The 19,760-nt window shown below is 48.5% G+C and overlaps 1 protein-coding gene across 1 annotated transcript in view; it reads right to left on the reverse strand.

The window, feature by feature from the left end:
- SCD5 (stearoyl-CoA desaturase 5) overlaps positions 1–19,213 on the reverse strand; it is a 171,835-nt gene extending 152,622 nt beyond the window's left edge. Inside the window, exon 1 of the mRNA XM_003923955.4 lies at positions 18,602–19,213. Coding sequence (XP_003924004.1) covers positions 18,602–18,833 — 232 coding nt within the window. The 5' untranslated portion in view covers positions 18,834–19,213. The remainder of the gene's footprint in view (positions 1–18,601) is intronic.
- Between the last annotated feature and the right edge of the window lie 547 nt (positions 19,214–19,760).

Raw genomic sequence — 19,760 nt, forward strand, 5'->3', positions numbered from 1 at the left:
TTGAAAGGAGGATGGAATTCTGCATTCTGGGCAGGCAGACAATCTGACAATCTCTCCTTACCTCCATTCCAAATAAAACGCTCATACAACAGCTTCCAGAACCCACCCTGCCTCCAGCCACATTTTGCTAGCATGTCACCCCAGAGACCCGGCCCAAGGAGAGTGCTCAAACACTGACACGTATTGCTACTGTAATGAATTGTCACAAAGTTAGTAACTTACAGCAACGAACGTTTACTATTTACAGTTCTACAGATGAGAAGCCTGAGCCAGGTCTGGCTGGGCTGCAATTGCTTGTAAGCACTTGTCCTTTGAAAGGTCCCTACAAGGGCCACATGCTCTGGGGGCTATTCCTGGCCAATGGGCCTCAACCTATGAACTGGCCGAACCATCCCCTAGGGAGAAGAGGACAAAGTCAGCAACCTTGCCACTCTGATGACCCTTTGATGTTTCCTTCACAAGGGCAAGTTCTCCTCAAAGAAAGGTTTTACGTAACAGCGTTTCTGTCCAGGTAATACCTATGATGACTACAGGAAGCACAGCAGGTTAGTCTTCCTCAGTGTCTGGGTATAGGAGGCAGAATTAACAGCTCCCAGTGAGGTCCACATACTGCTATCTGAGTATGTTACATTACAGAGCAGAAGGGAATTAAGCTCACAGGTGGAATTAAGTTTTCCAGTTAGCTAATCTTAAACTAACGAAAGTATCCTCAACTATGTAGGTGGGCTTAATGTAATAATGAGGGTCCTTAAAAGTGGAAGAGAAGCAGAGGAGGAGGCCAGGGTGATGTCACGTGAGGACTCAATGTGCTATTCCTGGCTTTGCAGATGGAGGAAGAGCCCATCAGCCAAGGACAGCAGGTGGCCTCTACTAGGTGAAAAAGGCAAGGAAATAGATTCCCCACGAGGACCTCCTGAATGCCGACACTTTGATTTTAGTCCAGTGAGACCTAGGTCAGGTTTCTAATCTGTGGGAAGTAATACATTTGTGTTGCTGAGAGTTGTCGGGGCTCGGCCATCAAGAACGCATCAGTGGGTAACACTGTCCCAGAGCTGCCCATGCATGCAGTGCCCAAGTCACTCCTCTGCAAGAAGTCAGAGCCTTCAGGGCTATGTTGTCTAAGGATGCCTGGAAGGGCTCAGGAACCAGAACACCAGAACCTCCGTGCAAACCCTGACGGCCCCTTCCAGCTCTGTGACCTTGAGCAAATCACTCCTCCCTGTCTGTTTCCTCAAACGCAAGATGCACATGACACCAGGACAAGACCGTAGTTCCGTATCCAAAACCCTGGGGTCATATGTGCTTCAAGGTTTAGAGGTTTTCAGACTGTAGACAGCGCACATGCACTACAGTGATGCCCACGGTGAGTCTATCCTCAAACACAGTAATATGACTCTTCAGACTAAATAGGTCAGTTTTTGCCACCAAATGGATTCACTGGGTCAAGTTTTCTCTCTACATTTTATAAATTATTGTTGTTGTTCCTAACTACAGCTAGGATACTGTGGCCCTATAACTTCTTCATGGAGTCATTATACGGATTAAAAGAGTTACAATATAGGAAGCACTTAGGCCCATGCCGGATACACAGAAAGCACATGAATGTTTAGGAACATCTGTAGCCAGTTTTCCTGCATCATTCTACATTCCATGCCTCGTATGTGCTGTTACAGCTGCTGGGAATGCATTTTCCCTGGTGTTTCTGCCTGGAGAGCTCCCATTCACCTATTTGAAGGTGACTCAGCATCACCCCCACCATGCAGGGGTCCTTGACCGCTCCTCTAGTCACGCCTGCAGCCCAGGCCTCCTTCTGTGCTGGCATTCATCACACTGAATTATAACTGGCCTAGGTCGATCTCCCCTTCTAGAGCTCGTGGGTAGGAATAAGAGCTTGCTGACCTGTGTATTCTTTTTTTTTTTTTTTTGAGACAGTCTCACTCTGTCGCCCCAGGCTGGAGTACAGTGGTACAACCTCAGCTCACTGCAACCTCTGCCTCTTGGATTCAAGTGATTCTCCTGCCTCAGCCTCCTGAGTAGCTGGGGTTACAGGCACCTGCCACCAAGCCTCGCTAATTTTTTGTATTTTTAATAGAGATGGGGTTTCACTGTGTTAGCCAGGATGGTCTTAATCTCCTGACCGCGTGATGCACCTGCCTCAGCCTCCGAAAGGGCTGGGATTACAGGCATGAGCCACGGCGCCTGGTCGCTTACCTGTGTATTCTTAGCACTTAGCACACACTCGGCCCAGGTCCACGAATTTGTGGAAAATGGAATTTAATCAGACACCTAAATCTCTCAGCCTGCCAGTCTCCAAGCAGTTACAGAAAAGCACATCCCTAAAAGGGCTCCCTCACTGCTCTTGAATCTGAACAGAGATTTAAAACACCAATTTGCATATTCACCATCATCATAACTGTGCCTGGAGAATTTCTTTTGCACCTTAAAATACTTCATCTGTCTCATAAACCCAATTAATATCCACCAGAAATGGCCCTGGCCAAGGGGAGACTTGGGAGATTAATTAGCACTTCAGCTATTCAGCAGAAACATATGAGTCCAAAATCTCCCTTCAACCTTTAGACTTGAAGAAACACCTGGCCACCCCAGGAGGCCCCAGGGGGCCAGCCTGGACTGCCGCTTCTCAGGGGCCTGCTGCTTCCACAGCATCAGGGGAGGTCTGGGCACAGGGCCAGGAGGTGGCTTTGCTTTCAGTGTTTTGCATTCCCTCCTCCCTGTGAAGACACCACCAGGGTCCTGGCTGGGTCTAGAAGGCTCCCTCCAGCCTCCTCACACACACATAATTGAGAGAGAGAGAAATACACCAGGGCCCCCAAGAGGAAGGCTGGAGAAGCCTCAAAATTTAAAAAAAGCACCAGCTAAGGCTTCAGAATCACTCACACTAAAAGACAAAAGGACTTGGAAAGTGCATCTCCTTTCCAAGAGAAGGGAGGGGAGAGATTCAACAGCAGAAGCAAAGGACATATCCACTTGAGTTATGCTGTGGTTTGCATGTGTCTCCCTAAGTTCCTGCACTGGAGACTTGATTCTCAGTGCCACAGTGTCGGGACGTAGGTCTAACAGGAGGTGTCGGGGTTACTGGGCCACTGCCCTTATCAAGGAATTAATGCCATTACTGCGGAGTGGACTCGTTATGAAAGGATGAGTTGCGCTCCCTCTTGCTCTCTCTCTCACTCTCTCATTGCCCTTCCTCCACTGAATGACACGCTAAGGAGACCCTCACAAACCTTGGACTTCCCAGCTTCCGGAACTGTGGAAAATAAATTTCTGTTCAAGTTACCCAGTGGTATTCTGTTACAGCAACACAAAACAAACTAAGACAGACTACTGTCCTAGGTGAGGGTTGTCATCAGCCCTCATCACCCTTTGGGTGAGCAAAATCACCTGTCATGTGGCCACTGTTGACAGGATGCAGGTGAGGATTAAGCCCTCCCCACCCCTCAGTTGCAGTTAACATCTAGAGCCTGGCTGGCTTTCCACCCATTTGTCAGTGGCTCCGAAACATTTACAAAGGGCCCTTGTATCTTGGGTGGCAGAGAAGACTAGATCTAGGACGCCCCGAAAGACAATGTAGTCCCATAAAGAACTGCACTGTGTCCGTAGCCTGCCTGAAAAGGGGCATGACTGATGGAGGGAAGTGTCTGCTCCTCTCCGAATGAGGTGATTATCAAGTCTCCAGAGATATAAAGGGACCTTAGAGAAGAGCTCTATGAATCTCCATATTTAGAATTAACAAATTTGTTAAGAGTACAGACACACGGCGGAAATCCAGAAATGCAGCGGAAATCCAGAAATACAGTGAAATGACAGCACCAGTGTGCTTGTCCGGCTCTGGGGGTAATAACTACTCCCGTAGCACAGCTGGTCCTTCCCGGGAAGCAGCTGCTGCAGCTAATTTAGTCCCCACGCCAATCCTAGAAAAGAAGGGTTCCTGTTGCTCTCCCAGGGTGCAGGTTAAGGTTTCTGCCCAAAGCTACTTTCTCCAGGGTCCTTTTTCACCTCTTACTTCCTAACAGCTTTTCCCCAGGCATCTGTGGGATGATCCAAGTACCTACTCCCTTCTCCACCCCCATCCTCCCCGCAGAAAACAAGTTGCTCCACCCCTACAAAGCATTCCAGGTCTAATACTCTCCCTGTTCCTGTGAAATTCCCATGCCCTCAAGATGTCAGCCCTGTGTTGGAAGAAAATTTGTGCTGAGAGCCCTTCACACCAACATGTGGGTTTCTATGGAGGGGAACACACCCACAGCTATTCACATTCCTAGAATTGCGCCTCTTGTCAACCCTAAGGAATCTGGGCTGGAATTTCAGTCACTCTAATGAAATTAGAGACACAATACTGAGATGGGAGAGGGTGAGGTTCAACTGATGGGGACACAGCGTCACTCCCAGGCCACCTGCTCCTGGGCCTGAGTGTCCCCAACCCCCTGGGTATAAGAACCACCAGCAACACTTGTCAAAACGCAGATTCCCGGGTTTGGCTTCCAGAAGCGCTAACTCTGTAGGTCTGGATGGAGCCCTGAAATCTTCATATTCAATATGCAACTCAGATGACTCCATGCAGACAGCCACAGACCACACTGTGCACTTCCGTACGACTCACTCATCACTGATTCCTGCTTCTCAGTTTCCACCCCTCTTCAGCCTCTCACAGCTGTTTTTTTCAAGGACTAGAGAGTGTAGGAAAAAGGTTGCCCTCAAAGTTTTCCATGTGGACAATGTAGCCAAAATGACCTCTGCCAATACTTGATAACTTAGTAATTTACAGATACAATTGCCTGGAATTTGCTTCAATCTAATCCAAAGGGGAAAAAAATAGTCCTCTTTAGAGGACTCGGCAAGGATGCCTGATGGCATTAGACTTTTCTCTGGGCAGTAGAGAATATCAAAACTAAGTTTCCAGAATTTGGACTCAGCAAGGCCAGATTAAAAAAGGAAAAAAATTAAAATTAAAAAACAAAAAAAGATTATTAAAAAAAATGTCCAGGCTTTTATAACTGTGCTGTGGTTATATTCTTGTTCTTAGAAAATACACACGGAAATATTTAGAGCTAAAAGGAAGGATATCTCCAATTTATTCTCAAATGGTTCAGAAAAAAAAATATATATATACATACACACACACACATATATATACATACAAAGAGGAAATGATAAAGCAAACAGGGCAAGATGTCAACTGGGGAATCTGGATAGAGTTTACGGGAGTTCCTGGTATCATTCTTAACAACTGTTCCATGAGCCTGAAATTATACATCAAAGTAAAATGGTTACAAAGAAAAAAAATCCCCAGGTACAAGTAAGCAGGAATAACAGACTTCATTCTCTTTTCGTATATGTTTAACACTTTCTAAAAATTACCCATACCATGCTTCAGGTGATGATTTGAGTGATGCTAACCCCAGGCTAGCCCGAGAACCTAGACAAGACTAATTTACAGCCTCATGGGAGAAAGAATCATGCGTGAGGGGTACACCTGAATCTGCGGCGACGTCTTCCACACTGTGTCTTCCCAACCCCTAACACCAAAAAGAAATACCTTCACAATTTAATCTTTACACTGTTATTTTTCTCTGATGATAAAATTAGTATCAATTCTTTTTTGGGGGGAGGGAATCTTATGCAAAGGCAATTGTAAACCAGAAAATAAAATCACATTTTAGATACACATTGCTTCTATGGCAAAAGGAGTTTCCATTAAGACAAGTGAGTGAAAGCCCCAGAATTTAGACAGTACTCTAATGTCTTTCTTAAATTTACAGGACATCAATTTAAGCCAAAATGAAAGACTGATTTTTTTTTTAGTTCTCATTAAACTAGAATAGAACTGTGAAATGGATAGAAGCTAAAGATTATATGGATTATATAAGAGGATGCAAATGCAGAGGTGATATTAAAAATATTTGACAACCCACAGGGCACCAGCCAATCAAAACCAGTCAGAACAGATGTAGATTTAAGCCCTGCAGCTGGGCCAAGCATTAACCCTTTAGCTCCTGGATTGTTGGGGATTCCCGGAGTACAAGGGAAGGTAGCAGCTATTCACTCTTTCGGTATTTTAACAACTAGCAGAGCCACAGTGGCGTACTCTGATGGAAGCCCAGCTCCGTCCATAGGGAGTATTAGCTCTAACAACTGTGGCTTTTTCCAACTCTCATGGGAGCTGTGCCAAGTTAAGTGCAGATCCCGTCTATAGTCACAGGGTAGCGACTCCACTCCCCTCTTCATCCCCTCCACCGTCCCCCTCCAGCTCCAGATGACGCTGTAGGATACCAAAATATGCCACTCCAAAATACACGATTCTGGCATAAGGATTATTTTGAGCGGAAAGCAATTGAGAAGAAGCAGATACAAGAAGAGCTCTCTGCCCTCCCCTTATCTGCCTAAAAGCAGGATATAAATTTACAAAGGCAAAACGTCCTCCTCCCCTCTTTACCAGGAAAAGCAAAGGATGATCACGAAAGACAAAGTTAGATCCCTAGCAGTCTGAAGACGTCAAATGAATCTACACAGCAAGCCTTACTAACGAGCCTTTATTGGTTTGCCTTCTCTCAAAGTCCTTGTCATTTGTCCTGTCACTTCTTTATAAATTGACTGTTCTTTGTTGAAAATTGGTATGTCAGCCTAACTGCAAAGTCACGTGTTTGGGAATTTACTCGTTCCCTGGTTATCTCCCCTGTATAGGCATGATTCACATTTCCTTATAAGTATCTCCTTTTGCTAACAGAGACTCCAGGACAAAACAAATGTTTCTGGGGACACTCAAGTGAGTCATAGGCTGCGAACAGAGATGAGCTTTATTGTAACTATCTGCAAAAGCTTCTTACAAACCTATTAGAGGAGTGGGTTGATAAAACTTCTCCGTGGGACAATTACATTTTAGAAATTCATTTCTAACTTCATGCATGAAATTTTGGAAGAATATTTTCCATTATCTACCCCTGCCTAAAGAATGGTAAGTTGGTTAGAGTACTGGGGGAAATTACAGCTGTTCCTTTGAGTTATGAAAGGGAGAAGGGTAGAAACCTGGTCCTTCTTACACAATGGGTGGCCCACGCTCTCAGTGATTAATGACTTGCTTGCTTGTTACATGCTCTTTGATGATGAGGACGAGGGAAAGTTGTAAAGTTAGAGACTGCCTTTTCAACTTAGGTCATAGGCTGCATTTGTAAGCCATCGTCTCTTCAGAGAACCAAGTGTGTGACAGTGTTCATAGAATATGTAGTGATACAGGAAGAAAACAAATTTAAACCTGATTTCTAAACTCTATTCATGTCTTGTTTTATTTTCAAGTTCATTGGTATTTGATTTCTCTATTTAAAAGGCAATCTTCAAAAACTTCCACCCCAGAAGACCCAAAAGCCACTGGGAACAACACGGATCAAGCATTTACCTTAACTAGGCATTCTGTGTGCCTTGTCTGACTGCAAGGTTTTACACAGGGGCTATGCCACAATCCCACGCTACACATTTTCTTGACATCTGCCCTTTAAAATAAGGTTTTCCATCCTCTCTAGCCAAAAGCTATTGTTTTGTTTCACTCAGTTAGCTCCCTCCTCCTAAGCAAGATCTTTGTTCCCAGATTGTTTGTGCAAATAAAAAGTACCTGCTGTGTGAGGTTAAGTGAGGATGCACTGGCCTCATAAACGCTCCCTTTTTAAGCAAAATCTGAGGCAAGATAACAGAAATTTGGTTGTGACTTCTTCAGTGAGATTGTGTCACTTGAAAGATGCGGAAAATGACCACACAAGAAAACGATCAGTCTGGGGAAAGTGTATCACCACGGAGAACGTTACTAAAGAACACATTTTAAGTCACTGGTCCCTCTTTTTTTTAAAAAAAAATTCAGTTCCAGGAACCCTCCCACAAGGGTGTTTAAAAATTCCCTGTGCCAAGAGTAACCTAGCGCTCTGCTGAGAAGAGCACACTGAAATGTAAAACACAGAAGCCAGACCTTGCCAGGGAATGGAGGTGACCCCAAGGAAGGGCGTGGAGAAGAGGTGTTGGCTGTCTCAGCAGCCACGCCCTCTGCTTCCTTTGGGCCAGAGCTTCTGTTTCATTTGGCTCTTTTGCCCTTGCCTCATGTGACTCTGAATGTTTCATGTGATCTGAATGTTTGTCTTCCCTCCAAAATGCCTATGTTGAAATCCTTACCTTCAAGATGGTGGTATTAGGAGGTGGGGCTTTGGGGAGGTGATTAGGTCATGAGGATGGAACCATAAGGAATGGGATTAGTGCCCTCTAAGGCACTAAGGAAAGGCTGGTGGGCTAGACTCAGTGACACATGCCTGTAAGCCCAACACTTTGGGAGGCTGAAGTGGAAGGATTACTTGAAGCTAGGAGTTTGAGACCAGCCTAGACAACATTAAAAAAAAAAAAAAACCCCATTGTCTACAAAAATAATAATTTAAAAAATCAAGCAGGTACTGTAGTCCAAGCATGCACCTGTAGTCCTAGCTACTTGGGAGGCTGGAGTAAGAGGATCCCCTGAGTCCAGGAGGTCATGGTTAGAGTGAGCTGTGAATGCACCGCTGTACTCCAGCCTAGGCGACAGAACAAGACCCTGTCAATCAATCGATCAATCCTTTTTAAAAGGCTGGAGAGAAAAAAGACCCTTCACTCTTTTTGCCATGTGAAGACACAGCAAGAAGGCCCCATATATGAATAAGGAAGCAGGTCCTTACCAGACGCCAATCTACTGATGCATTGTTCGTGGACTTCCCAGCCTCTGGAATATAAATTTTATTTATTTATTTATTTATTTATTTGCAGAATCTTGCTCTGTCATCCAGGCTGGAGTGCAGTGGTGTGATATTGGCTCACTGCAACCTCCGCCTCCCGGGTTCAAGGGATTCTCCTGCCTCAGCCTCATGAGTAGCTGGGATTACAAGTGCCTGCCACCACACCTGGCTATTTTTAGTAGCGATGGGGTTTTGATACGTTGGGCAGGCTGGTGTCAAACTCCTGACCCCAGGTGATCAGCCTCCTTTGGCATTACAGGCGTAAGCCACGAGCCACCGTGCCTGGCAAATTTCTTCTATTTAAAAGCCACTTGTAACCATGAGTTTGTGGTATTCTGTTACAGTATCCTGAACAGATGAAGAAAGTGTCCAACCCTGATTAGGCTGAACCACCCACAGTAACCCATCCCCTTGCCAATGATTGGTTTAACAAGGGGTGCACGACACAATTGTACAAGTGAGACTTTTTTTAAAATCTTGTTTTTGACAGATTGCTCCGTCACCCAGGCTAGAGTGCAGTAGCATGATCTTGGCTCATTCCAACCTCTGCCTCCTGGGTTCAAGAGATTTTCATGCCTTAGCCTTCTGAGTAGCTGGGATTACAGGTGTTCACAATCACTCCCAGCTAATTCTTGTATTTTTAGTAGAGATGGGGTTTTGTTATGTTGGCCAGTCTGATCTGGAACTCCTGGCCTCAAGTGATCCACCCACCTCAGTCTCCCAAAGTGGTGGGATTACAGGCATGAGCCACCGTGCCCAGGAGGCCACAAGTGAGATTTAAGAGGACACCAGTTGTGAGAATCAGTTGTGAGGTAACCAGGGAAGATTTTCTCTCTGATAAAATGAAACTTCGGGAAGGGGTAGCCTCTTTCTTTTTCCGTAGGACACCGTCATAACTCCACGTGCTCCTCGGAACTCTGGCAGCCACCTTGTAACCATGAGGAAAACTGAATGTGACAAGTCCACCATGGCAGAAAACAAACCTGCTATTTTATGCCATTGCTGGGTCATCCTAAAAGTGCCCTATCTCAAGATTTCTTTACCAGTGAAATTAGAAATTTTCCTTATCTTGGCCGGGCGCAGTGGCTCAAGCCTGTAATCCCAGCACTTTGGGAGGCCGAGGCGGGTGGATCACAAGGTCGAGAGATCGAGACCATCCTTGTCAACATGATGAAACCCCGTCTCTACTAAAAATACAAAAAATTAGCTGGGCATGGTGGCACGTGCCTGTAATCCCAGCTACTCAGGAGGCTGAGGCAGGAGAATTGCCTGAACCCAGGAGGCGGAGGTTGCGGTGAGCCGAGATCGCACCATCGCACTCCAGCCTGGGTAACAAGAGCGAAACTCTGTCTCAAAAAAAAAAAAAAGAAAGAAAAAATTTTCCTTATCTTTTAAGCCATTTGAAGCTGAATTTTATGGTACCTGCAGCCAAAAGCATCCTAACTGATGCAATCTGCTGCACAAGGTTGTAGAATGCAGCCCTCCCTTCGGGCCTCCTCACTGTTGCCAGTTCATCTGTTAAATAGACAAGCTGGATTCCCAAGGGCCATGCACAGAGTCTCCTTGTTATTTTTCCCCAGCTCTATTCATGAAAATAAAATTAATTTTCTAGTCCATGAATTAAACATTGCTGCTGCCGGCTGAAAGATTTTAGCAACAGCCTTTTGTTGACAAGAGAAGCAGGATCCCGACATATTCTAAAATAAGCTACAAGTAGTCAGAAGGGTAGGAGGGGAAGCCAAGGGGAAGAGGCCATCAAAAGGAAAAACTGCAAAATCCCACTCAAGCCCAGCTTCTCCAAATGGTCAGCCTGTGATTGAACTTGTGTGCAGATGAATCACCTGGAGATGCTGTTAAAATGCAGATAATGATTCTGTAGGGTCAGTGGGGTCTGAGATTTGTTTTTTCTAACAAGCTCCCAGGTGATGCTGATGCTGGTGGACCACATTTTGAGTAGCAAGGCCCTTAAGGCTCAGGCAGCTGCAGCTGTTAAGACTGTCTGCATGTTTGTTCTAAAGCTCTGGAAGGTCTCCAGAAAGAAGCCTGCAGAATGCCAGGACCCAAAGCCCTCCAACCTTTCTTAGTAAGGAGCAGGCCCTGCAGCAGCCCCAACACCTGCAGAAGTGGGGACGGAGATGTGAAGGGGGGCAGTCCCATCCTCCCTGGAATGTGGGCTCGTGGGAACCAGCTGTAAAAGGTGGTTTCAAAGAAAGAACGAGGGGGAATGGGAAGAACCCCCTCTCCACACATGTACCTTTTAGAAGCAGGGGAAAGAGTACAGGGTGGAGGAAGGAGGGGGCAGGAGGAGGGCTCTGGGTTTGGTCTGAGTTTGTGCTAGCGTTAGGGTCTTTTTTGTTGTTGTACTTAGTATGTTTGTTTGTTAAATAATTCTTCTCCCAGGACTGAGTCTGAGTCTGTGAAATCAAACGCCCAGCTGAGACTTTATTCCAAGCCACCCCTCAGTTCCAGGCATGAGGCAGGCGCCCAGTCCCACTTCAAGCCCACTTAAGAGCCGGGGACACTCACACTCAATGAGATGTTTGTCCCAGCGTCTTTCCTGAGTAACTTCACACATCCCACCGACAAGTGCTGCTCTAGAAATTGGGGTTGAGACTGTTCCTCCACACTTGAAATCACTGGTATGTGCGACGGGCTGAGAGGAGGAGGTGAGAGGCGGTGGGAAGGCTGCAGGGAGCCCCGGGCAGCCTCTCTCTCTCCACGAGCTAGATGAGGCCTGCTGAACCTTCTCACCCCTGAGCAGAGACCTCCAGCTTGTCTTCCTCTCCATATTATGTTCCTCTCCCTCTCCACTCTACTCACCAGCCATGCTGAACAACTGAGTTCTAGAGCTGCCCTGCCCGTCTCTCTTTCCTTGGGACCTCTGCTCAGGCTGTGATGGCAGCAACTCCCCCAGCCTCTCCACGAACAGCCCCCAGCCCCGTGCCTCCTGCCAGGCTCCACTCGGCTTCCACCTCTGGGGAGCCTCCCACCTGTCCCCCGAGCTGGCACTGCTTCTTGGCCCCATGGCACTTGAGAATGGATGGTGCCTTGAAGGTTGTCACCTGTGCACCTGTAAGCACAGATCTGGCCTGTAAGCAGGATCCCAACATGTTCTAAAATAAGCTACAAGGGATAGCTTAGCCTGTAAGTGCCATGGAGTCAGGGATGGGGTCGATGCTTGGCAGGTAATAAGTAGTACATATTGTTGAATAAGGAAATTGAATAATGGTTCTCAGCCTTTCTGATGTGCATCAGAAATACCTGAACAGCTTATAAGAGGAAAAAAAAAAAAGTCAGGGCATCCCTTTTAGACGTTCCAGTTCAGCAAGCCTGGGTAAAGGCAGGCCTAGGCTTCTGACAATTTTATTTTATTTTATTTTATTTTTTGAGACAGAGTTTTGCTCTTGTTACCCAGGCTGGAGTGCAATGGCGTGATCTCAGCTCACCGCAACCTCCGCCTCCTGGGTTCAGGCAATTCTCCTGCCTCAGCCTCCTGAGTAGCTGGGATTACAGGCACGCGCCACCATGCCCAGCTAATGTTTTGTATTTTTTTAGTAAAGACGGGGTTTCACCATGTTGACCACGATGGTCTCGATCTCTTGACCTTGTGATCCACCCGCCTCAGCCTCCCAAAGTGCTGGGATTACAGGCTTGAGCCACCACGCCCGGCCCTGACAATTTTAAAAGCTACCCAAGTGATTCCGATGTGCCACCATTTTTGACAATCATCGGAATTTTAAAAATTAGTGGATGAATGAATATGTGCCTGCATGCACAAGTGTGAGGATCTCCCTCATGGCCATTCACACACGTAATGAACGAACAATGGGCATTTGTGAGGGAAGACAGCTGGTACCTGTTGTGTGGCCACCAATCCATTGCCAGGGGAAATAAAATCGGGGAGAGGTGGGAGAGGGGACTGCCTTTACCCAAGACCAGGGCTTCCTGCTTCCTGACACCCACAAGGCTTTCTTTGTCCAGAGGGCTGGCTAGACTAAGTCTCAACCTCCAAAGAAGAGCTAAACAGAGGGAATAAGCAAGGGGAAACACTAAGAAAATGTGTGGCTGGAACTGGAAGGCTAATGTTTACTCTGTGCTGGCTTCCAGGCAAGCTCCTTACTGCACTATTTCATTTGATTCCAGGTACAGCCTGATGCTGGTTGTACTGTTATTACACCCAGGATTGTGGCACTTCCAAAGAAGCATGAGACAGGAATGGGTAGATTGCATTCCAGAGACTACAGAATGTCGAAACAAATGTTCAATGAAAAAAAACAAAGCCACCTAAAAACACTTTCTTATATAGATCCTCAAAACAACAACAACAACAACAACAACAACAACAACAACAAAACACAGCTGTGTCACTTTTGTAAATCTATCTGACCTTTTCCAAGTAACTATTATAATTTTATGCAACACACAAAACTAGGTAAAGTGAAAACTAAAATATTATGGCAAGGTCGTGATCAAATATTTGGATTTAAAAGCTGTCCCTTACATTTGAGTCACAGGTACTCCAAGTCTGAGACAGACCAGTAAGCCCCTGAAGGTTTCCCAACCAGGCCCCTCTACCTGGGGAGGAAGTAATAGTAGATAGTATTGAGCGTCTACTCTTTGGCTAACACTTTAGCACATGCCCTAGCCAGGCACAGTGGTTCATGCCTGTTAACCCAGCACTTTGGGAGGCCAAGACAGGAGGATCACTGGAGCCTAGGACTTCAAGGCCAGCCCTGGCAACATAGCGAGACCCTTGACTCTCCCCTCCCCCCAAAAAAAAACAGCTGGGTGCAGTGGCACACACCTGTAGTCCTGGCTACTTGGGAGGCTGAGGTGGAAGGATCACTTGAACCCAGGAGGTTGAGGCTGCAGTGAGCCATGATGGCACCGCTGTACTCCAACCTAAGCCAACAGAGCAAGACCTTGTCTCAAAAGAAAATACATACGCCCCAATTCTCAAATAACTTTCAGCTCACTATTATTGTATCCATTTTACAGATGAGGAAACTGAGACTCACAAATTGTAAAGAAATGAGCCTGTGGTTGAACTAATTAGCAATGCTGGGATTCCGGCACTGGTTTCCACTCTGCAGCTCTCTTTCTCATTTCAAGGCCACAGTGCAGTCTGCAGTGACCTTGATCAGTTTATTTGTTTTAAAATTCAGTGAATAATGTTAACCTCAATCTATAGTTAATACTTGCTGGGACTTAAGCCAGTAAAACCACACTCTATTCTCTCTGGTCTAGCTGCAATCCAGGCTTGGGTAAGGCTTGCCCATTTATTAAAAATGCAAGAGTTGTAACAACAATGGGATTGGAATTCCAGGCTTTGAAAGGAAGAATCATTCACTTTTCTTAGACTTTCAGATGTTTAATTGAGCATTAAAGATTTTTTTTAAATGATGAGTCAAAGGAAGAGGTGGGGAGAAAAACAAGTCAAAACTGAGACTCTAAGAGATTCAGAGAAATTCTGTAGCAATTGTAACTGGCTGTGCTCAAAAATCCCAAGGAAAACGCTAACGACCAGGTGAGTTGTCAGCTGAACAAAAAGATTCCAGCTACATAACAGTGATGGTCTGGAGGAAAACGGGAGGAAGATGGAATGAAAGAGAAGGGCACGAAGGAGGAAGTACAGAAGGGATTTGTGTTCATCTCTCTTTGGGAACCTTGAGAAAGAGCCCTTATTTCCAAAGCCAAATCTATCTTTTCTATGCAAGAGAGGCAGTGAAGCCAAGTTCTGTGCCAGCTTTGTGAAATTTATTGTGCTGCCGGAAGAGGTTTTTTTTCCTTCTGCTAAAGAAAAAGGGCCAGTATTAGGACCAACAGTAATAACAGTGAATAATTAACACCAACCAAGGGCCAGGCACTGTGCTCGGTGATTTACACATAGCATCTAATTTGATTCTCACAACTTCATGAGCACACAGTATTAACATGCCCATCTTAAAGGTGAGAAAACTGGTTCTGAGATGAAAATTTGTGCAAAACCATTCAGCTGGTGAGAAAGTAGAAGAGCAGGGATTCACATTCAGATTTGCCTCTCTACTGAGACCTGCTTACTTTAGAAAACCTTGAGGCAAGACAGAAGCTTGAGCCATGCATTCTTGAGGCTCCTCAACAACCTGAGGGACTTGATGGAAAAGCAGCACAATCCAGCGAAGACATCAGGACCAGATACAGGTTACCCAACGCCCAGAAGACAGCTCAGCTTTGGGCGAATTTCAGAATGTGACTGGTGGACCAGTGACTTCCAAGCCCCAGCTTCTACTGACCACCCTTAGCCCCACGCTGCCTTGTTAATCTCCAGCACTTAGCTTCCTTGCCATATGTTGAATCCCACTCAGGATAGTGCAGATGCTCCAAGCACCCAGCAGGGCACCAGAGAACCCTGAATCTGCCTTAACAATGGTCACGTTTGCCCCAAGGCAGGATAGAAGGATGGCTGACCTATCAAAGGAAACAGGAAAAATTACTGCTTTGCATGCCTGGTGCTGTCACTGAAGTCATCTCAAGAGGAAAAGAGTCACGATGTCACCATGGGACACATTTCGGGGACTCAGATGACATTTATGGAAAAACCAGAAAAGGCCCTGATGTTTCTGAGAGCCAACAGTCAGATGTCTGGAGGCCATCAGGGGAAGCTCGGCTGGGAAGCAGCCCCAGGACTCCTAGCTCCATACCATGACTGCAGGGCCTCACTCCCTGCTCTACCCATCTTGGGATTCAGGGCATTGACTATTTTGGCCAGAAACTCTCAAGCAAGCACTTTTGTGAGCTCAAGCCTTCAGATGCAGGTTTTTCCTCTAGCTGGAGTTCGTTTTCTGTCCTTGAAAGTCATGGACTCATTGCTGAGGACCTGGGGGCACCAAGAGCATTCTGTTCTGACAGCTGGTCCACTCTGAAATCGAAAAGGATAAGAAGGAAAAATAACATGCTCTGGCCCCAAGGAGAATTAACAACTTGATGAACTAACAACTTGATGGCTCTTTCACGGATGACATTTCACCACCCGCACACTGCACATCCAACCCTTCCCCTGCTGGGTGCACTGCTAGTTGCCTCTCGTTTCCAGCACAACCTCATCTCAAGCAATAGACAGGCCAAGCCCATTTCCTCTATAAGTCAGGCCCTTGAAGTGGACGAGCAGCCCACGGGGGCACGACCTTGGCCCTAATGCTACACAGAACCAGTAGGGAGGTGGTGGAAAAGGGCCTTCAGTGGGGGAAAATTTGTGGGTCATGGCACCAGGGCTTTCACTGAAAGTAATCCTGAGTCAGTGGTCTCTCTAGTCCCTCTGCTTTCTCTATATAGCCTAACCATCAGCAGAGCTGATCTTAACTGGTCTCTGATTGTCCCTCATTTCTTCCCTCAAAAGCTATTCATCAGGCTGAGTACCAAGGCTCATGCCTGTAATTCCAGTAGTATTTTGGGAAGACTGCTTGAACCTAGGAGTTCAAGACCAGCCTGGGCAACATGGTGTGACCCCATCTCTACAAAAAATGAAAAAGAAAATAGCCAGGCTTGGTGGTGCACACCTGTGGCCCCAGCTACTTTGGAGGCTGCCGTGGAAACATTGCTTGAGCCCGGGAGACTGAGACTGCAGTGTGCTATGATCGTGCCACACTACACTCCAGCAAGACCCTCTCTCACAAAAGAAAAAAAAAAAAAAAAAAAAAAACCAGCAGCTATTCATCAGATAAGACCCACTGTTTGGAATGTTTCTAAGTCACAATTTTGGACCTGAAAACTACAATATCCACCACTCTCTGCTATTATTATTATTAGTAGTAGTAGTAGTATTTTTAATGGAGGCAATAAAGGTAGGCAGAATTTATCCAGGGAGGTATGGGATGGGGTTTGGGACACAAAGGGGAAACCAGATTCCTGCAGTGTGTTAACTTCTCTAGGGAAGCTAAAGGAGACTGGGGTCTGGGGTGGTGTCCTCTAAGCCAAGGTCTTTCAGAACAGAGATTCTATCTTCACCACAGAGAGCGGTCTGGAAAGGGCAAAGGTGACCTGGCAAACCTGGAGAGGAGGGCCTTGTCCTTGTGGCTCCTGGTCTAATGCCAGGGTCTTGGGGCTCAGAGGCTGTAAGGAGTGGAGCCTGTGAGCCCCAGGCATGTAAGATAATATTTTAAGTGCTCACTTTTCCCTGAGCACTCTCTGAACACCACAGCTATTAAAGATAAGCCTCAATCCCAGAGTCCTCCCAGGCTTTGAGGACCAAGCCCAGCCCTGGCCCTGGAAGCTGAGGGAGGAAGGAGCTTGTTGGAGACTCTGGGCAATAAGGGCTTTGGTTGGCAGCGTGGGAGTGTGTTCATGAAGCAACAGCAGAACATCAGTCTAGTCAGCTGGAGATAAGGGGAGACGGAGGGCAATTAAACCAGCACATAAAGGTGATGGTGAAAAGGGCACAGAAACGAGGAGGTGTACTGAGAGAAGCAAAGATGAGGCAGGGCATTTCCCAGAACTGTGGGGAGATTTTAAGGGCTTTGGGGATCCCCAAAGACCCTACCTCTCTCACCATCCCTCAGCTCTGCTGTGCCCTCCCTGAGCCACACCCCCTAAGAGGTACCCACTTCTGGACAGGTTTCCTTCCAAGAGCAGGACTGCAGGATTTCAAAGGAAGGCTTAGAACCAGTGGCCCCATTATCTTCCTAGGCATTTGCAGCTGGCACTATGCCAAAAAAGCTTTTGTAGAAAGAGGTCTTATTTGCTTCCTTCCTCTTCCCCTCTGGAAATAAAAGTAGGTTGTATTTCTTCTGCCCGCCCTTAGAGATCAGGGAAACGGGAGCTGGAAGTGCATCTTGGATTACCTAGTCAAATTCTCACTCAGCACATCAATACCTACGCCTTTTGTCCTGGCTACTGCCGCTTCAGTAAAAGAGGCCAAAACCAGTTATTGCGGCCAGGCGACGGCGAAGCGGTTCAAAGATCAACGACTGGGGTCGTGTAGGGCGGGCACTGAGCCCTTGGGGGCCCAGGGGAAGGGAAATGGTGGTCGGCGCCTGGGTTCCCTTCCCTGCTGGCAGGAGTGAGGGGTGCACGGAAGGAGGGTGGCAGGAGAGCCACAGGTGCGGGACAGACCCGCACTGGCCAGTTGGGAACAGGATTTGGAGAAGGCTCTGCACTGCCATAATCGGAGCTTCGTGCTAGAGTCAAACCGCTCTCGCCATGGGCTCGGTTTGCTCACCGAGAAACTTCCGAGGGCGGAGAACTGCAAATGGGCACAGAAGACTGCGGGGTGGGCAGGGACAGGGGCCTTGGAGAGGCAAGAGGCGAACCGGTATCTTCCATCTGGTGCTCGTAAACCAAGACTCTACTCTGTGCCGGGTCTCTCCTCCCCAGTCCAACTCCCTTTCTTGTCCTCACGTCTGCCCCAAGGTCCACGGCCCGGAGGTGATGGGGGGGGATAGGAGAGCCCCAGGGACCGCACGGGTGACACAACCACCCGCCCGTCCTCCCTCGCTGAGAGCCGATTCAGCCCGGGCAGAGCCTCTCCCTTCGCGCGCCTCTGCGCACAGCGGTGGCGCCGCAGGACTCCGGGTCCCCCGGCTCCCCCGGCTCCCCCGGCTCCCCAACGCGAAGCCCGCAAATGCGCTTCCTCAGGCAGATCGCCGCGGGGTAGGGGGTGCGGAAGTTGAAAATACCGGGACAGAAACACCTGCCAGTCCCAAGGGGCGGAGAACTGGATGCCGAGGGGGCCGGGGCGCGCGGCGGGAGACGAGGGGAGAACGGGGGTCGCTCCGCACCGCCTGCAACGGAGCGGCCAGCGGCGACCTCGCGCGCCCAGCGCGCCTGGCCATGGAGCCTGGGGCGCAGGGGGCGCCGGCGGGACTTACCCCAGAGCAGAGTGAGCGGCTTGGCTTTGGGGATGAGCACCAGGGAGTACACGGCCCCCAAATGGAGCAGGCTCATCAGGACGACGTTCCTCCAGACGATGTTCTGCCGCTGCCCGCGCGCGCCGGGCCTCTCTGGGCAGCCGCCCCCCTCCGAGCTTTCGAGCCCCGGACGGATTTCCTCCTTGGCGTCGCAGAAGGGGACCTTCCCCGCGTCGGCGGCCGGACCTGACATGGCTGGGCGAGGTGGGCGCCCGTGGCAGCAGCAAGCAGGCAGGCGCTCGGCCGGCGCGGAGCTCGCGGATGGGGGCGGGGGCTTCTGCCTTTTCCGGGGGAATTCTCCGCACGTCCCGTCCCCTCCTTCCAGCCCTTCTCCCGGGCTCCTGCGCTCTTCCCCAGGGGCTCAGCGTGGCCTAGGGATGCAGATCTCGACGGCCGGCATCTGTTGCTGGCGTATCCCCCATACCGCGGCCCGGGGTGAACTCGGCGGCGAGGAAGAGGAGGCGCGCGCGGGGCGGGAGGGGCGCGCGGCCGGGGAGGGGGCCGTGGAAACTGAGCGGGGCCGGCGACGCGGGAGGGAGCGCTCCGAGGGAGCGAGGACGAAAGCCCTGCATAGCTACAGCCAATCAGGAGCGCCCGTAAGGCTCTTAAAGAGAAAGGCGCCCCCGGCCTCCGCGGCTGCTCTCCCCGAAACGAGTCGGGGGAGCCCGCTGGGCTGGGCAGGAGTTGGCCGCCTCCGCCCCGGGGCAGATAGGAGGTGGCTCCCGGGGCAGGGAGCCTGCAGAGAGGCTCACAGCGCTTCCGCTCTCATGTGTGTGTGACCCCCAAAATGCCTTTTCTGGCATTTCTCCAGTCCCAAAAAAAGCACCTTCCCCAAACTATCATCCCTTTGAGAAGCCTTTTATTTCTTCTCAAGCCTCAGGCCACCTGGGTTGGAGAATTTTAAATATTTGCTTGGAGTCTCAACACTAGTTAAGGCCAGACCCACGACGAGAATCAGAAGTACCTGAGTCTGCCAGTTAGTAAGGCTCCTCCGGCCAGGGGAGGGTCGGAGGGCAGCGGCTGGTTCTTAAGTAGGCAGCTGTGGCTGACCCAGGCACACAGTAGGTGCTCAGTCTGTGCTTGTTAGGTGATGCACAGGTGGTTTAGGCCAGTTCTCTGC

Source organism: Saimiri boliviensis, chromosome 3, assembly GCF_048565385.1.
Source record: "Saimiri boliviensis isolate mSaiBol1 chromosome 3, mSaiBol1.pri, whole genome shotgun sequence".
NCBI classification, from domain to species: Eukaryota; Metazoa; Chordata; class Mammalia; order Primates; family Cebidae; genus Saimiri; species Saimiri boliviensis.